Source organism: Thermobia domestica, unplaced genomic scaffold (assembly GCF_964235325.1).
Source record: "Thermobia domestica unplaced genomic scaffold, izTheDome1.hap1.1 HAP1_SCAFFOLD_534, whole genome shotgun sequence".
NCBI lineage: Eukaryota > Metazoa > Arthropoda > Insecta > Zygentoma > Lepismatidae > Thermobia > Thermobia domestica.
Genome location: NW_027656244.1, coordinates 72,577 through 89,544, shown reverse-complemented (window position 1 = coordinate 89,544; position 16,968 = coordinate 72,577). Strand labels below are relative to the sequence as shown.

The 16,968-nt window shown below is 34.6% G+C and overlaps 2 protein-coding genes across 2 annotated transcripts in view; one reads left to right on the top strand and one right to left on the bottom strand.

The window, feature by feature from the left end:
* Nucleotides 1-321: 321 nt before the first annotated feature.
* On the top strand, nt 322-8,266 carry LOC145677020 (uncharacterized). The gene is made up of 2 exons (XM_081747726.1): nt 322-881; nt 7,558-8,266. The coding sequence occupies exons 1-2, from the start codon at nt 330-332 to the stop codon at nt 7,939-7,941; spliced, it is 936 nt and encodes a 311-aa protein (XP_081603852.1). The 5' UTR covers nt 322-329; the 3' UTR covers nt 7,942-8,266.
* Nucleotides 8,267-13,091: 4,825 nt separating this feature from the next.
* The window catches only part of LOC145677021 (transmembrane protein 26-like), a 72,506-nt gene continuing 68,629 nt past the window's right edge, over nt 13,092-16,968 (bottom strand). The window contains exon 8 of the mRNA XM_081747727.1: nt 13,092-13,791. Within this exon, the coding sequence (XP_081603853.1) occupies nt 13,698-13,791 (94 nt within the window). The 3' untranslated portion in view covers nt 13,092-13,697. The remainder of the gene's footprint in view (nt 13,792-16,968) is intronic.

Sequence of the window (16,968 nt, the reverse complement as noted above, 5' to 3'; positions counted from 1 at the left end):
AGTTCTTGAAACAATTTGCGTTACGTTGCACAAATTTTTCATAGACTGATACTGCTTGAGACCTCAGATCTTCTGAAAACACTAGTTAACGATTGTGAAACACACACACACACACACCTATATATATATATATATATATATATATATATATATATATATATATATATATATATATATATATATATATATATATATAGATAGATAGATAGATAGATAGATAGATAGATAGATATAGATATAGATATATACCTTATATTAAATGCTGATCATTTCCGTGATTTGTAATATCTTAAATTTGTTTTTTCTCATCCGTAGGTAATTACTTAGAAATGAAGATTACAAATGGAGAAAAATGCACTGGAAACAACGGTTTAGCATTCAATGAAATTGAAGCAAAATATTTGAATCCTGTCATGGAGAGCACAGCAGTAATAGGTACAAAGAACCACAAATTTCAGAAGATGGGTCACAACAAAAGCTCATCCAGTTACTTGGCAACCATCAATAATTATTACAGGGTCACCAAAACTCTGAACATATCCAATGCGCTTTCGTCAAGAGTGATTCATCAGAACAAACAACCGGAAAGATATAAAAAACTATCAAAATTGTGTCAATGTAATATGGATAACGTAAATATGTCAGATACTATTGATAGTATTTTCAACACTCAAACTTTCAATGGTGAAACAACCATTAAATGTGACGATTTTGTGTCTTCAAAACTAAACTCAAGTGTATCCACGAGAAATAAATCCGAATTAGTTGACCTTAAAGAATTCACAGCTTCTCCCAAACACCTAAAAAGGCCTACCAAAATCGGAGACATGAAGAGGAAGTTGGAGGAGGAATCTGAAAGCGAAGAGCCTCTTTGTAAACAAGTGGGTAATAGTTTACATTATTATTATTATTATTATTATTATTATTATTATTATTATTATTATTATTATTATTATTATTATTATTATTATTATTATTATTATTATTATTATTGTTATTATTATTATTATTATTATTATTATTATCTTCTAACTAGCAAATAGAACATTTAAAGTAAAAATTGGTCAAATAACCTTTAGTTATGGTTGTAATAAAGAATGGCATACCTTAGGGATCTCCTCTGGGACCCCTTCCTTTTTTTTCCATATTTATTAATGATCTATCTGAGAAAATTAAATACTCAAATATTTTGTTGTATGCCGATGATTGAAAATAATTTAGAATAGTAAATAGTGAGTATAATATCTATTTACTGCAGAAAGATCTAGATACAGTTAATACATGGTGTAAAAATAACATTTTGAAAATAAATTGTGAGAAAACTAAATATATATCATATACTAACAAAATCCAATACTATGTGAGCAAATATGTAGTTAATAGAATAAAATTGCATAAAGTCGAAGAGATTGAAGATTTGGGTATACTGTTTGACAGAAATATGAAATTTACCTATCATATAAATGATATAACCCGAGGGACGAGAAGAATAATAGGGTTTATTTTGAAACAATGACCTGAGTTTAGAAGATGCGTGCAAGCTCTAGATTAGAGTTTAGTGTAGTTATTTGGAATAGTATAGGCATAACATTGGCAAACAAAATTGAGTCAGTACAAAAATGTTTTATTAGGCTACTATACCATAAAATGAATAGTAATTACTACTCACATAGTTATAAATACTGGAATGAATATTGGGAAATACAGGCATTAAACAACAGGAAAAAACTTATTGAAAGAGATTTTATTAAGAAAATATTAGCCAATAGATATCATACTGAATATTGCTTGCATAATATAGGCATAAGGGTACCAATGTATAATACGAAAAATGGATCAGTATTAGTTCCTTTGAATCCAAAATCTGTAATTTTAAGAAGATTGTCCAATTCCTTTAATTTAGTTTAATTCATTTTTTATTAGTACGAAAGCATAAATTTTAGAGTTTGACAAATATTATTTTTATTATTTTTGACGATGTATCTATTTTGAGACTAAAACATTTGGTATTAATTTGACAACGAATTATTAATCCAATATTATTTTATTTTATCATTATGTTATATTGTTTCAGTAGGTAGGTTACATTCACTGGCGTCTCTCTCATGTAAAATTTGGGGGGACATCAAAGAAAGTGATTTAAATGGTAGTACCTAGCCCAACCTGTTTATTAACTTCGATTCCATTTGTTACCTTTCTGCTTACCTTCACGGACCCCCTAAGGTATATCAAGAACTCGATTACAATCGTTTCACAGCCTGAATATTAATTTCCAAACAAATATTATTATTTATATCATATTCTATCGTTAGTAAATAAATTAAATTAGAATAAAATATTGAATATTTAGTACTTCAAAATATTGGGGGGAATGCATTGTTTTCGTCCCCCCGCCAGAGACGCCCGTGGTTACATTGTATGCAATATGTGTTTATTTTTGTCTGATAAAGTGCTGCACTTTTGCCGTTAAGCTGTTCATGGCACAGAAAGAAACATTATTATTATTATTATTATTATTATTATTATTATTATTATTATTATTATTATTATTATTATTATTATTATTATTATTATTATTATTAACACCATTCAATTGAGCAAATTAAATAAGTAAAATTTAGTTAAAATAACAAAGAAGTGCAGTAGAATGTGCTTACCAAGTCATAAAAAGGAACAAAAAGAAAAGGTATAAACTGATTCAGTGGGTTAAATTTTATATCTTTTAATATTCAATAAGAGAGCAAGAAGTTTTCCCTGTAATTATCCAATCGAGAAATGGCGTTGAAATGAAAGTAATCAGATAACAATTTTTACATGTGTCCTTGCTCAGGCCTGCAGCCAAGATGAGGCTAGAGAAGGGATACTGTCCATTCTAAAGTATTTTTTTGTTCCCGTGAAACAGAAAACATTAGTCGACCAAAAAATATCTCGTACTTGGGAGAACATACCTAATTCTAATAGAACTTTTCACATAGAATTCAAATATATAATCAGTTTACCTCCATTACCCACCATTTTCCCGTGACACCCACGTAAACTTAAAAAATGTGTTATTTTGAGAAATGTGTTATTTACGTGCCGATAATCACATGTAACTTCCATGCTAGTTACAATATAAGCACGGTCTATACCTCATTGAATTCGCAATGAAACACACTTTACAGTGATGCATACATCGTGTGGCCATTTTATATGAGGGAAATTATAGAAAGATTTTGTGGGAAATTCCCTTCCAAAAGTAATGTATAAGAATTTTTTTTGTCTCATGTCAATATTCATATGCTCAATAAATCATGTTAACCTCGTTATTCTATCTAGAGATATAAATAGTTGTTTCTATTGCTAAACTAAACTAAATTAAACTAAACTTGCCACATATGTACTTTACCAAAGCAGTGTTAAGTGTTAACAAATGAACACTTACCTTAACTAAAGTGTTTTAGTTGTCGAGGCTTCTGGGACATCTCTCTTGAGCGTCCAACAGTAACCTGCTAGCATTTGTAAATTCCACTGTCCTTGGTACCTCTTCCCCATGGCTGAAATGTCCTGATGAAAATGTTCCCCATTTTTATCACTAAAGGTACCGAAATTTTCAGGGAAGAAATCCAGGTGGGAGTCTAGGAAATGGACTTTAAGGGACATGTTGCAAAACCTATTTCTTTGAATGATTGCAGGAAATCACTCACAACTGTACGTTAGTTTGGAGCTTTATGGTTCCTTAAAAAAACAAAAATTCTTTAAAAATTACTTTAAAATGAAGACCAAGCTGCTTTTTCAACTGGAGTTAAGAGATTCTCTCTCTCTCTCTCTCTCTCTTTTTTTTTTTTTTTTTTTTTTTTTTTGGTCATGAATCAAATACCTTATTTGGGGGCCTACAAATATATCTTCCTTGATTTTAGTGTCACTAACTCGAGGAAAGTTTTCCTTCAGATAACAAAATCCCACATTACTTTTGTTTTAACAAAATTTTTGAAAAGCCCCAACTTTACATGAGACAATGTTACCAGGGCTCACCAGTGAGGGCCAAACAACATTCTTCTGTCTAGGAGTTAATACTCATTTTGGCATTCTTCTTGATGTAATATTCCTGTTTGTTCCTGCTGTCCCATTCGCACAGGAAACAACAATAGTTCGTGTAACCAAGCTGCAGACCCATTAACAAAGAAATTACTTTTAAATCACAGCAAACGGTCCACTTATATTTCTCATACTGAATTCTTTCTAACAATATTTGGATGTTTTTGTAGGTTTTCTTCATGTTAGTTGCATAAGCCAAAGGCACTGAAGGAAATTCGTTGCCATTGTGCAAAACGAATGCCTTCACACTAGCTTTTGAAGAGCCAATAAACAATCTCCATTCTGTACTTACATATTTATGTCGGAGTGTATCCATGACAGCACAAACATTGTTACAATAAACTAAATCATTTTCTGTAGGATACTAGTTCTGAAACTCTGCCTGACGGTTTCGAAAAACGCACGATGGAGCGCGATGTCACGATGAAATAGATTCCAGCCTTTTAAGTCTAGAAGCAAGAAGATCTGCCTGTAGTTTGGAGAGTTTTAAATTCCGAACGAGGTCATTTGGTTCACCCTGACCTCGATGGGGTTCGAATATAGACGTGTTTCCTGCACATGTTGGAAGATCTTCCTCTTCATGTTGTACTTCAGTTATTGTCTTAAGTACGTAATCTCGCTGAAGGTTGTGTCACTGGTAATTCTGCATTGTGCGAAACTGGCCTAATTGCTAATGGTTAATTAGGGTACTGCTCTGTGTGCTTATATTTACTGATTATTCCTTTTATCAGCGTCATACAAAACAACATTTGAAGAAAGAACTTTTGGTTCCTTCAGATCATGGGTACGCCGAAGTCCATGTTCCGTTCACAATTTGCCCACCCAGTCAGACGTTTCATGCAAATACAACAAATGTAGTGAGGAGCAAGGGTACCGATTTCTCTGTAAATTTGGGGGGGCCATTCAGATGCAGAAGGTATATATATGAGAATTTAAAGACAAATTGCATTCAAATTATGCCAAATATTGTATATTCATAAATACAAAAGGGGGGACACGAGCTTTGGGGGGGGGGCAGGATCGGCGCCCTTGGTAAGGAGCCCAGTTCTTATCTTGGTCTTCTATGCTGCAACAAAAATACAACTGATAACATTTACTCACCAGTGGGATGAAACATCGACGTTGCGATTTAAATGTCAGCTTCCCACACACACACACACACACACACACACACACACACACACACACACACATATATATATATATATATATATATATATATATATATATATATATATATATATATATATAAATCCTGATGATTACACACTTCCTCGGCATCTTGTATCTTGTTCTATATCATACACATTCACACATGATCCTATACTTCATAAATCACAAAGCAACACAGAACGCAATCTAACTCAGTGCATCACCACGCAATACTAGTGGTGGACAAACACCGTGTGTGTGGGTTTCCTCGGGGTTCTCCCGTTTCCTCCCACTTTCTTCATTCCACCATTTCATTCATTACTCATCATCATCGCCTCCTTCAGCCTATCCGGCATAACCGTGGGACGTAACACTCAAAATTTCATTCCATTTTTTGTCTTGTCTTGAAAGTACTATATAATAGAATTCAGGGAATTAAATTTTTTCGCTGTTGTTTACAGATTTTTTTTATTCATTGTTGGCAGGTCAAAATCGTAAAAATATACTAATTTCCCACAGAAAGTATGCTTGCATTGTGTATGCTTTTGTGTATTTGTGCTTGTACCTGTGCCCGTGTATCTGCCGATAACAATACGTCAACGTTAGGTTTCTGTCTTTGCTGAACGCCTTGCATTTAAACCTGTAAATAGATACAACTATTTATATCTCTAGATAGAATAACGCGCCTCACATGAAATTAATATAATTTTATTAATTGGAGGTAAATCTGTTTTGGTGCAATTCCCGTTTCTGTACCACTATATGAATAACGACAGAGAGACAAAAAATCTTATAAACTACTTTTTGGAGGGAATTTCCCACAAAACCTTCTAGAATTTCCCTCATATAAAAATGGCGACACGGTGTATACATCATTGTAAAGTGTGTTTCATTGTGAATCCAATTAGGTATAAGTCGCGCTTACATTGTAATTACCGTGGAAGTTACATGTGATTATTCGCACGTAAATAACAAATTTCTCAAAATAACCCATTTTCAAGGTCATGTGGGTGTCACGGGAAAATGGTGGATGATGGAGAAAAATTAATTATATATTTGAATTCTACGTGAAAAGTTCTATTAGAATCAGATATTAAAGACTCTCCGTTGCTTTCTGTCCTTAGCCAACTAGATCCAGTTTCTACTTTGTATTGCTTATTTGTGCGAGATTCATCTTAATATTATCCTCTTATCTGCGCCTAGGTCTCCCTAATGATCGTTTTCCGATTGGTCTTCCAGTTAAAACTTTGAAAGCGTTCCTACTTTCTTCCATTCCGGTCACATGACCTGCCCACTTGAGCCATCTGGGCTTGATGACCCTTACAATGTTCGATAAATGGTATAAATTATGCAATTATTCTTATGAAATTTCCGCCATTCCCCATTCTCGTTCCTCTTGGGTCCGAATATTTGTGTCAGGAGTTTATTCTCAAATGTTTTCCGTCTATGTTCTTCCCTCAGAGTAAGCCACCATATTTCGCAACCATACAGCATGACAGACATAATTATCGTTTTATATATTTTAAGCTTCAAATTCCTCGACAGAATTCGCGACGGCAAAAGATTTTGAACTGAATTCCCTGCTTTTAGTCGACTGTATATTCTTTTCTATGTTCCTGCAAGCGTTTAAAAAGATCTCTACGTTTCTTTCTATTGTTCTTCTATCATCCCCTATCAGGTTTACATAATCAGCACACACCATGACCTCGTGAATACCAATCAGCTTTAGGCCTTTGTTGCTATTTTTGATTTAATTTATAGCGTACTCGAGAACAAAGTTAAATAAATAACGATAACGTATCTCCTTATTTCAAGGTATTATTAATGTGAAAGCTCGTGGACAAGAATTTTCCTACTCGGACTTTACTTTGCGATTTATTCAAACACATTTTAATTAATCTAACTAGCTTTTCTTTATTTTAAATTCTGTAAGAATGTTGTACAATGTTTTTCTCCTAACCGAGTCGTAGATTTTTCTAAACTCAATAAATACTGTAGTTGATGTATTGCGCTCATTTCTTTTAGAGTATTTGTCGAGTTGTAAATATCTAGCCGACAGTTAATCAAGTTCGCCAAATCCGCGTGATAATTCCTAATAATTTCATCTGTCTATAGGGTCAATCTTGCTAATAGAATATTTGGGAGAATTTTATAGTATATTAACAGAAGAGAGATGCCTCGATAATTTTTAAAATAAGTTTTGTCCCCTTTCTTGTGAATTGAAACAGTGATTGATTCTTTGCACTGATGTGGCAATTCCTCCTTGTTCCAGATAAGGAAAATAAGTTTGTGATTATTATTAATATTAATAATATTATTATTTTCCAGCAAGTGTCCAGGAAGCAAATCCGCCGATCGCCTCGTCTCCTGGCAACGGAGGGAAGCGTTTATTACCCAGCCGACCTTTCTGAGGGACATCTCATGCGCAATTGGCCAACGCACGGAATGCATGAACGTCCTGAATGGCCATACTGTGCCAATCTTCCGCAGATGATAAGACAAAATACTTGTGAGCTATTCTTGAATGTGCTTCAATTTTGTCGTAGCATTGATCGCCTGAAACCTGAATATCCATTGTTGAAATTAGCTACTTCGATGTACTCTGAACTGTGCAATGTGGATCCGGAGGTTTGCCGTTCGTACATAGATTCGCTTAGAACTTCGAATGAAGACGAAGACAAGAGTTTTTTATGTTTTACAACATTTGTATGAACCAGATTGTTTGAAATTTATTTATTTTTAGTTTTATGTAAGACAGGAACTTTTCAACTGCAACAGTTGTGACTTAGAGTTAAGTTTCAACAAAGCATGGCTGCTTCAAAGTTTGCGAACTTGACAGTGAGAATATAAAAGTGTTGATTCTGTTCAGAAATAGTATTTTAGATTGATATTTAAGCGTTAAAATTAAATAAATAATTTATTACTAAAAATGTTTTGATTAAGATATTGTAATTATTTAACATTAGATGTAAATTTGCATAATCGATTTAACAGGAACAGAATTTAAAATTTACCTAATTTGATTTTAGAAATTATTATTATTATGTTAGTGCATAGAATATATTGATGACTATTTTGCATTTTAGAAACAATTGCTAATTACTTTCCAGACAAATGTTTTTTAATATAATGTTAATATATTCAGGGAGAGATTTTTTTTTATTTACAATTTTTTCCGAATGTAATCATCTTCAAATGCATTGCTTTCCGAATGTTGCACCTTGAATGTTGGTATTAGTTTTCATTTCAGCAGAGGCGGGTCTAGCTGGAGGCCAGGGGGGCCTAGGTCCCCAGTTTTTTGTGTGACAAAATTAATTGAAGCTATTACTTGTATATTTTTGAAAGTTTATAGTAAACTCATGATATACCTATAGTGTGGGTTCTGCTTACCCCCCCCCCCAATTTTTATGTTCTAGATCCGTCTCTGCATTCCAAATCATTGATAGTTACTTATGTTACCGTAGATGCTAACAGAAATTCTATAAATTAGGGAAACATATTTCATGAATGGTAGCTCCAACACCATTCCAATATTTCCAGATATTGATAGTCAAGGAAAATCACTATTTCCAAAACTGTTTCTGCTCAATTCCTGAGCGACAGGCAACATAAACAAAAAAATATCTTCAGGTCGACCTTGAAAGGTTTGTGCACAAATAATTTGACAAAAAGTTCCCCTAAAACCTTATCTTCAAATTTATGGAATTTCCAGTGGGCCGTCCAGATTACTTCATGTAGTGTACCTGAATACTTTCTATAGGCTTGCCTTCTTAAGTAAAAGGGCACCTTGTGGAATGCTGTGCTACTCAGGAACTCAAACATATCTAATACAGAACATAATATCATCCTTATGCATGGTAATAAATTGCACCTGCTTGCCCTAGACTGTAATACCTATTTTCCACCACCGATAATGTTTCATAATCCTAGTGTAGGTGAATGTTGTCTTTGGATGTCTCATTCTCATACAAAGCAAGGACATGTTGAAGGTACAATGAGATTTAAGAACTGCTCTATGTAATAAGGATCATTTATCTTCACATTAGATGCCACTCCATGTAGAGAAAGCCACTCTTTGGTACAAATCCCTGTCACTGCCATAAGCCCCTTAGGGAAACTTTCCACGCATGCATCTGCTTTCATCTGGTCAAATGGACCCACATCTAATATAAAGTGATGACATAACGCAGGGATGCAAATAACCACTCGCCCATTCATCCGGGGCGAGTGGTTCATTGGTGTGAGCGAGTTTTTAATATGGTATCTACTATTATTTATTTCAAAGTTAACTAAATGATTTCTGTTGTGGGATGGGGGCTAGTATCTTGTTTCTTGGGCTAGTAAAATTTCGGTGCTTATTTGCATCCCTAACATAACGCCATTTATCACCCACTAGATAGCGCTCATTCAGACATTTTCATGGAATTTTCTGCGTTTTTAGCCCATTAAAACAGAGCATCATAAAATGTTGTGCCACAATATTTGAGGGTCTGAAAAGTATGCAAGGACGAGTAGGCTAAACTGGATCAGGCTATGCTGAAATCTTTCAGTTTAATGTCCTACGATTATGCATTTTAGGCTAAGGAAGACATTAAGGCAAGTCAATGATAATGAAGGAATGGATGGAATGAGAATGTGGGAGGAAATGGGCGTACCACAGATATTATGTTGTCGATCACAAACTTGCTTGGCCGGGATCGAACCAAGGACTTCTACGCGCCAGAGATAAACGCTCTACTACTGAGCCACTGTACCCCCTTCAGGCTATGCTAAATAAAAGCTTCCTTCAATGGAAGCTCCGACATTGAGAAAGAGTAGTTGTGACAATGAAATAAGAACATCGATAGTGTAGTTGATGCTTTTTTGCAAGCACAATATTTGTAAATCCATGAGTACGCCTACACTACCAACAGTTCCAATTCTTCATTTTTCTACTTTACCCTCTCCTCTCCTTTGCTCTAGCGTTTCTCACTGCTATGTCTCTGATTGAAAAATATATAATTATTCGTATTTATCTTTGCCTGTACCAGATGTTCGCTTATGTTCCCGGAAACGGTACTTGCTGCGAGGTTATTTGTGGTACATTTCTGAGCTCTGAATGCATTCATATTGATCTACTTTGACACAGAAGATTCCACAAAGAACGTAACTTTTGAATTGCCCGCTATTTCTGTTCTAGTAAGTTGGCAGCACTGAATGTTACACGAGTTCTATCTGTTCTCTATTTGGTTAGTAGTCACGGAGCGTCGAATAGCGCATTGTTGTAATCTGTTTTCCGTACGGGTAGGAATGCAGCGCTTTTTCACTCTGACAACACATTGTTCCGTCTTAAAGCGCCCCACTTACGTACAAGACTTCCTGTTCACAAAGTGTCAGTAGAGCAAGCAGTACCGTATTCTACTATGATAGGTAATAGTATATATGGGCTTCGATATTTGTGAATGAATGATGGTCGTGTACTTTGTGCCACCTTCTACTACCAGAACAGACAAACTGTCTTGTCTTCTGTCTTGGTCTGTCTTGGCAAACTCTCTGGCACTGTCTTGGTCTGTCTGCCTTGCTTCTATCTTGGCAGATACTTAGAGCTGTGTTTGTTTTCTTCCAAAACAATAATACAACGAAGTAAATATAACTGGAACATAAAGTTGTACATCCTATAGTGTTAAGAAATGTACTGAAAATCATTAACTCTCATGATTCCAGCATGAAATTCATTTAGAGAGGCTCAAGAGGCATGCGCGCCGACTACGTGGGTGCTCCGGGGCTCAAGTACCCAACAAAAAATAAAATACATATTTCTCAATGTCACGATTACATATGTTGATAATATTCATTACAGTAACTTAACCTTGGACCCGGGTTTGAACCCATATCTCTTGCGTTTAAGTCAGCCGTGTTACCGATATATTTTACTTTATCACAGCACAGTCCTTTAAGATAGTGTTCATAAAATATTTTAATTAAAAGGAAATCAATCAAAGAATATCGATACTCCCCTGAAAACATACAACACTGCTCGCCATTGATAAGCACCCACATAAATTTTAGAAAGTCGGTGCTGTTGTAGAGATGTCTAGTGTTAACCGTATCTACTTGATTGCTGGGGTTCTGGGAAAAGCTTGTCCACGGGCATAACATTCTGTCTTCCGCAAATCTCGTATCTATCCTTTTGATACAGAGGAATTCAGTGAGAATGATTTCTTGACTACAAATTTGACAGACAGATCTCTAGATAATCAATTGTCCGAATAGACGGAGGAGAATGAATGTCTTTATTAGTGTAACGCTAACCAGCCGACATAAATTGAGAATGGTGTAAGTGCACGAGGTGCGCACGTTGGACACATCACCTGTGTACAGGAATAAAGGGCAATTATCGAAAAATGTAGCAAAATGTAAACATGGGATGATCTCATAGTTTTGTACTGAATGTCACTCTTCAGTTTGTGTAACTGCAAAATAATTAGGCGTAATTAAATACAATATGGGTGCAATGATTTGTTTTATTGAGTTAAATGATAGTTCAATTCATCTAGCACGGAGTACACGATTACTTTCACTAGGTACGTGACCATCATCTATCTTGTGCCATAGTGTGAGTTATATATAGTGTGTGTTATTTTCTAACAAGTGCCGTAAGTTATTAGGTTGCTGTTAAGTAGATAACTTATGTTAAGAAGTTACATGCATGGAATAATGCCAGAAATCTTTAAGTTATACTTCCCAAGATTATGCCGGCTAGGCTAAAGGAGACGATGATGATGAGAAATGAATGGAAATGGTAGAATGAAGAAAGGGGGAGGAAACGGGAGAATACCGAGCAAACCCATGCACGTGATTTGTCCACCACAAAGTTTACTTGGCGCGAGCTGGGATCGAACCAAGGACCCCATACACCAGAGGTGAACGCTCTGACACTGAGCCACTGCGGCCCTTTGGAACGGAGTTATATCATTAGCAGATTGCTTATACTGCGAAACCTAAAAAGTGGTACAAGGTACAAAACTTTCCTCTATTTATACAGGGTGTTACAAAACAACACCGCCAATGTTTGGGAGGTAATTCGTGACACCATGATAAGACAAAAAGTATAGACCAACCTGGGTGCACAAATGCTTTCTTTCGGAGTTATAGGCTGCCAAAAACATGGGATAATGAACTTTAAAGGTCCATAGCTCCAAAACTATGGGACATACCGTGATCGAGTCAAGACTTCACTTAGGAACTAGTATGTGCCTTATCCAAAAATCCATGTTTCAGAGTCCTGCGGTACTTATGCAACTATTTTTATAAAGGTAGTTGCTGAGTATTTCAAATTATATGCCTGTAGCCAAACTCCCTCTACAAAAATTGTTGCGTGAGTACCTTAGGATTCTGAAACATGGATTTTTGGATAGGGAACACATTAGTTCCTGTCCCATAGCTTTGGAGCTATGTACCTTTAAAGTTCATTTTTTCATGTTTTCGGCATCCTATAACTCCGAAAGGAATCATTTGTGCACCCAGGATGGTCTATACTTTATGTTTTATCTTGGTGTCGGGAATCGTCTCTCAAATGTTGTTATTTTAAAACACACTGTATATGGAACGTTATTAATGCTTTCATATTCTGAAAGAAGACTTGGTTTGCTTTTAGTATGTAAAAAGTCCAATCCCCCTGAAAAGTCTTGGATCTCTCCTAGAAAAATTTGCTGAATACATCATTGCCGAGTAGTGATTGTAGTGATTCAAACGTGCATTCCACATTTTTTTTAAAAAAAAATAATATAAATAAATAGAATATTAATGTATGATGATACAACCAAGAAATACAGAATAAGGAATAAAATATTTCAACGAAATATGTATAGGAAGAGGTTTTCTATATGTAGTTTTATTGAACAGAATAGTACATAACTTTAGAATAGTACATGAAATACAGTACATTAAACCACTACTAACAATTACAGAGTAAGTATGAACGTAGAATTAAAAATATGCTGTCACCTAAAGAAGTTTTCATGAGAAGTATCATTGGTTTTACTTTCATTCAGTGCAGACGACGAATTGTCACTGAGAGTCCAGCTCTCAAGGGTCGACATCACATCTGTTTTGTGCGTTGAAGTTTCAAATAAAGACCTATTTTCTTTACCAATTACATCACTGGTGGTGATCATAGATGGTAAAGGAACAGTGGACACGTTAAAATTCAATGTTGTTTCATTCTTCTCAGTCGAGTAGTTTGTTATTAAATTCCCAGGTGCAATTGTTCTAATTGTTTTAGTGCGGGTCACAGTAATTGGCGTTGTCGTTATTCTAGGTTCCGACGTAGAGCTAGTTGTTGGTCGTGCAGTTGACGTATTCCTCACGGTAATTCGAGTAGATAAGATAATTCCATCCGGGGATATCCCTGCATAGATAATAATCATGCAGACGCTCATGATGACAAGAAACAGGAAGAAGACAACAACAATGGCCGCCCTTCTTTGTCAAACTCTTTCGTTGGATATTCTTGCCCTATTTCGTTGGATATGGTAAAGGTCAGAAGCGCTATGAGGTCTGTGAGTTACCATCAATTCTCTTCTGAAAGGGATAAAAAGAGATAAATGGTACAATAGAGCACATCAGCTAATAATTCAAGCGTGTCATCCAAGAACCCTAATAACGTATTTTGCAACATCTATAAAAATCAAATAAAAATGAAATGAAATCCACGAGTTGAGCGTCCCACGATTATGCCTGTTAGGCTAAGGGAGACGATGACTAAACAAGTGAATGATGATGGAAAAATTGGTGGGATGAGAAGGTGGAAGGAAACGGGAGTACCCCGAGAAAACCCACGAGCACGATGTTGTCTACCACAAACTTACTTGGCCAGGGATCGAACCAAAGGTAAGTACTCTACCACTGAGCCACCGCGCCCCCTTAAAAATCAAATACAGAACTCTATTAGCCATTCGTCGCTCGAACTTATCGGCCACAATAGGCTATGTCATAATAACCATTAATCAAATGAGCTGTAGGCAAATGGATAACAAGATGTTAGTGGTATCTAGTGCTTTGGTAAGATTGAGGTAGTCAAAGATTACGACAGGGGAAAACCACTCAATGAGAACATTTTGGTAATATTCATCGGACATTATTAGGGGTAGCCAATGAAACTCATGTATGATGAGAACTTTCCATATCTCTACATCCAATACAAGATCTTTGCACTTATATAACTGTAACTTCATTTTACCATACCAAAGTATTGTTACTAATTTTAGTTTACTCTTTTCATAGCATTAGCACTGACAAATAACACAGAACCATTCTTATAAATAATGGAATGTAATTTATGATAAGGTTATTAAACTAGTCTAACTAAGAGGAGTTTTCTAAGTACAAATTCTCTACGATTTTTTCCCTAAAATATCTACTAGTATTAGTTTAGTCATAATTCACAAGAAATACAATAAAGGGAGAGATACTATCAATGAAATATGGGTTAATTTTAACGGGAAAGAAGTAAGACAAACGCGCATTGCTTGGGTAATTGGCAGGATAATATATATTACGGAGGCAGTATAACATTGCATTCGAAGATTGATCGAATCAGAAGAAAACTGCAATTTTGAGCATTAGATCGATGGCGTCAGCCACTATCGGCATCCTGGCGGGCCATCAATATGGTCATAGAGGCTATTTCATAAATAGTTTTTTAGTATTACATTCCACATATCTAGTACATATACCTTCTTCCCTTGGTATGAGATCTTTAGCGAAAATAACACTGGTTACCCTCCACATTACGCTAACAGATTCTCAACGGTTACCAAATCTGACGTACGGCTTAAGTGCACTCTTCGTATTCACATTGAAAACACTTATTTTACTCATTGAACGAAACAGGTATACATATGTTAGTTTATTTATTTATTTATTTATTTATTTATCAACTTTAATACGAGTACAAAGGTATCCAAACATAAAGTGGGGTAAGTACCGTAGTTATTTTTTTTATTGAAAATGAAATAAGGAGAAAATAATATTTTAAAGAATATTTTGTAAGGGAGATGTCTATTACATAATAACATAATTAATCAATTATTTTAATTATTTTCTTTGCGAGAATTTTTTTTAAGAAATCCCATAAAATTTACTTGAAAGATTTAAAGAATGTTGTCTGAACAATGTGGATCTATAGATTAGCGACTTCATCACATGGTAGATCTGTTTCAATATGTCTATTGCTTCTGTATCTAATATGTCTCTATTGAAACACTTTATTTTTTAAAATATTTTATTTCGTTTTTATAAATAGAATATCGTTTCTCCATTAAAATGTTTACTTTCTGCTTCAATCCTCTGATAATTATTGCTGGTTCTTAGCAGTGGCATACGCAGAATTTCATCAATGAGGGCTGAAACGTTTAATTTCATACTCTTTCAGATTAATTGGTGATTTATATATATATATATATATATATATATATATATATATATACAGTGGACTCTTTTTAATTCGAAGTCCAAGGGGGGACGAAAAAATTTCGAATTATCCAAAATTCGAATTATCCAACAACATTCATTTTCACTTATATAACAACAAACACACCAAAGTACTGTGCATCAAAAACATATTATTATGGTGTAGACTTTACCTTTAAAGCAGCTTATTATTTGCGTGATCGAATACCGCAAACTAACAAACGACATTGACTCCACATACTTCAAACTACATGTACAATGGAAAATATATTTACGTACAACACTACAACATACATTGAATAGCCCAAACAATTAAACACCAGTAACAATTTGAATATTCTGTTCTCACTTTTAAGAAGTCGTAAACCTCATTTGCTTAAATTTGATTATTTTTGTACGGTCAAGAAATCTTGAATTTCATGTATTGCGTGGAATACGATATTAATAACATTTGGTTGACTTTATCAATAATTCATCTTAAATTTTCAACCAATTCTGAAACAAGATGAGATTGGCACACGTTCTCTATCTTTACTTCTTCCCCAACTCACCTTCATCTTTATCATTACATATATTTTCTATTTATCTTAGGTATTACTCTTCCCTATGGCTGCATCTGGATAACTGAAAATACGTTAAAATTGTATTTCTCAGTTTACATCTGTCCAATAGAGAAAAATTAAAAATTTTCAACTGTATTTACTTCGAATTATCCAAAACATAGGTTCAAAAGTTCGATTTATCCACGATTTTTTACTATTGTTTTCAATACAGTTTTCAAGGGGAATGGACTAGTATTCGAATTATCCAAGTTCGAATTAACGAGACTCCACTGTATATATATATATATATATATATATATATATATATATATATATATATATATATATATATATATATATATAGTGGCGGATCCAGGATATGACCAAGGGAGGGGCTAAACCATAATTTGCCGTTTTATCCAGTGTAAAGCTGAATTGAAGCCCATTTTATCCAGTGTAAACCTGAGCGTCAAGGGGGGCTATAGCCGCTTAGCCCCCCTTGGATCCGCCCTTGTATATATATATGGTGTCCCGGGAGGAAATACCAATTCTGTGGGAAACGGTAGTATGGATGACTAATCAAAAAGTATTTTATGAACATTTTTGAACGATAACTAAGATAGGTATGAACAGAATAAAAATGAAGTCGAAAAATGTGTAAACAAAAACATGTAAAACACGGAAATACAATGGCACTTATGTAAGTAAATACTAGAAGGGACACAATAGTACTAATTGTTATTGG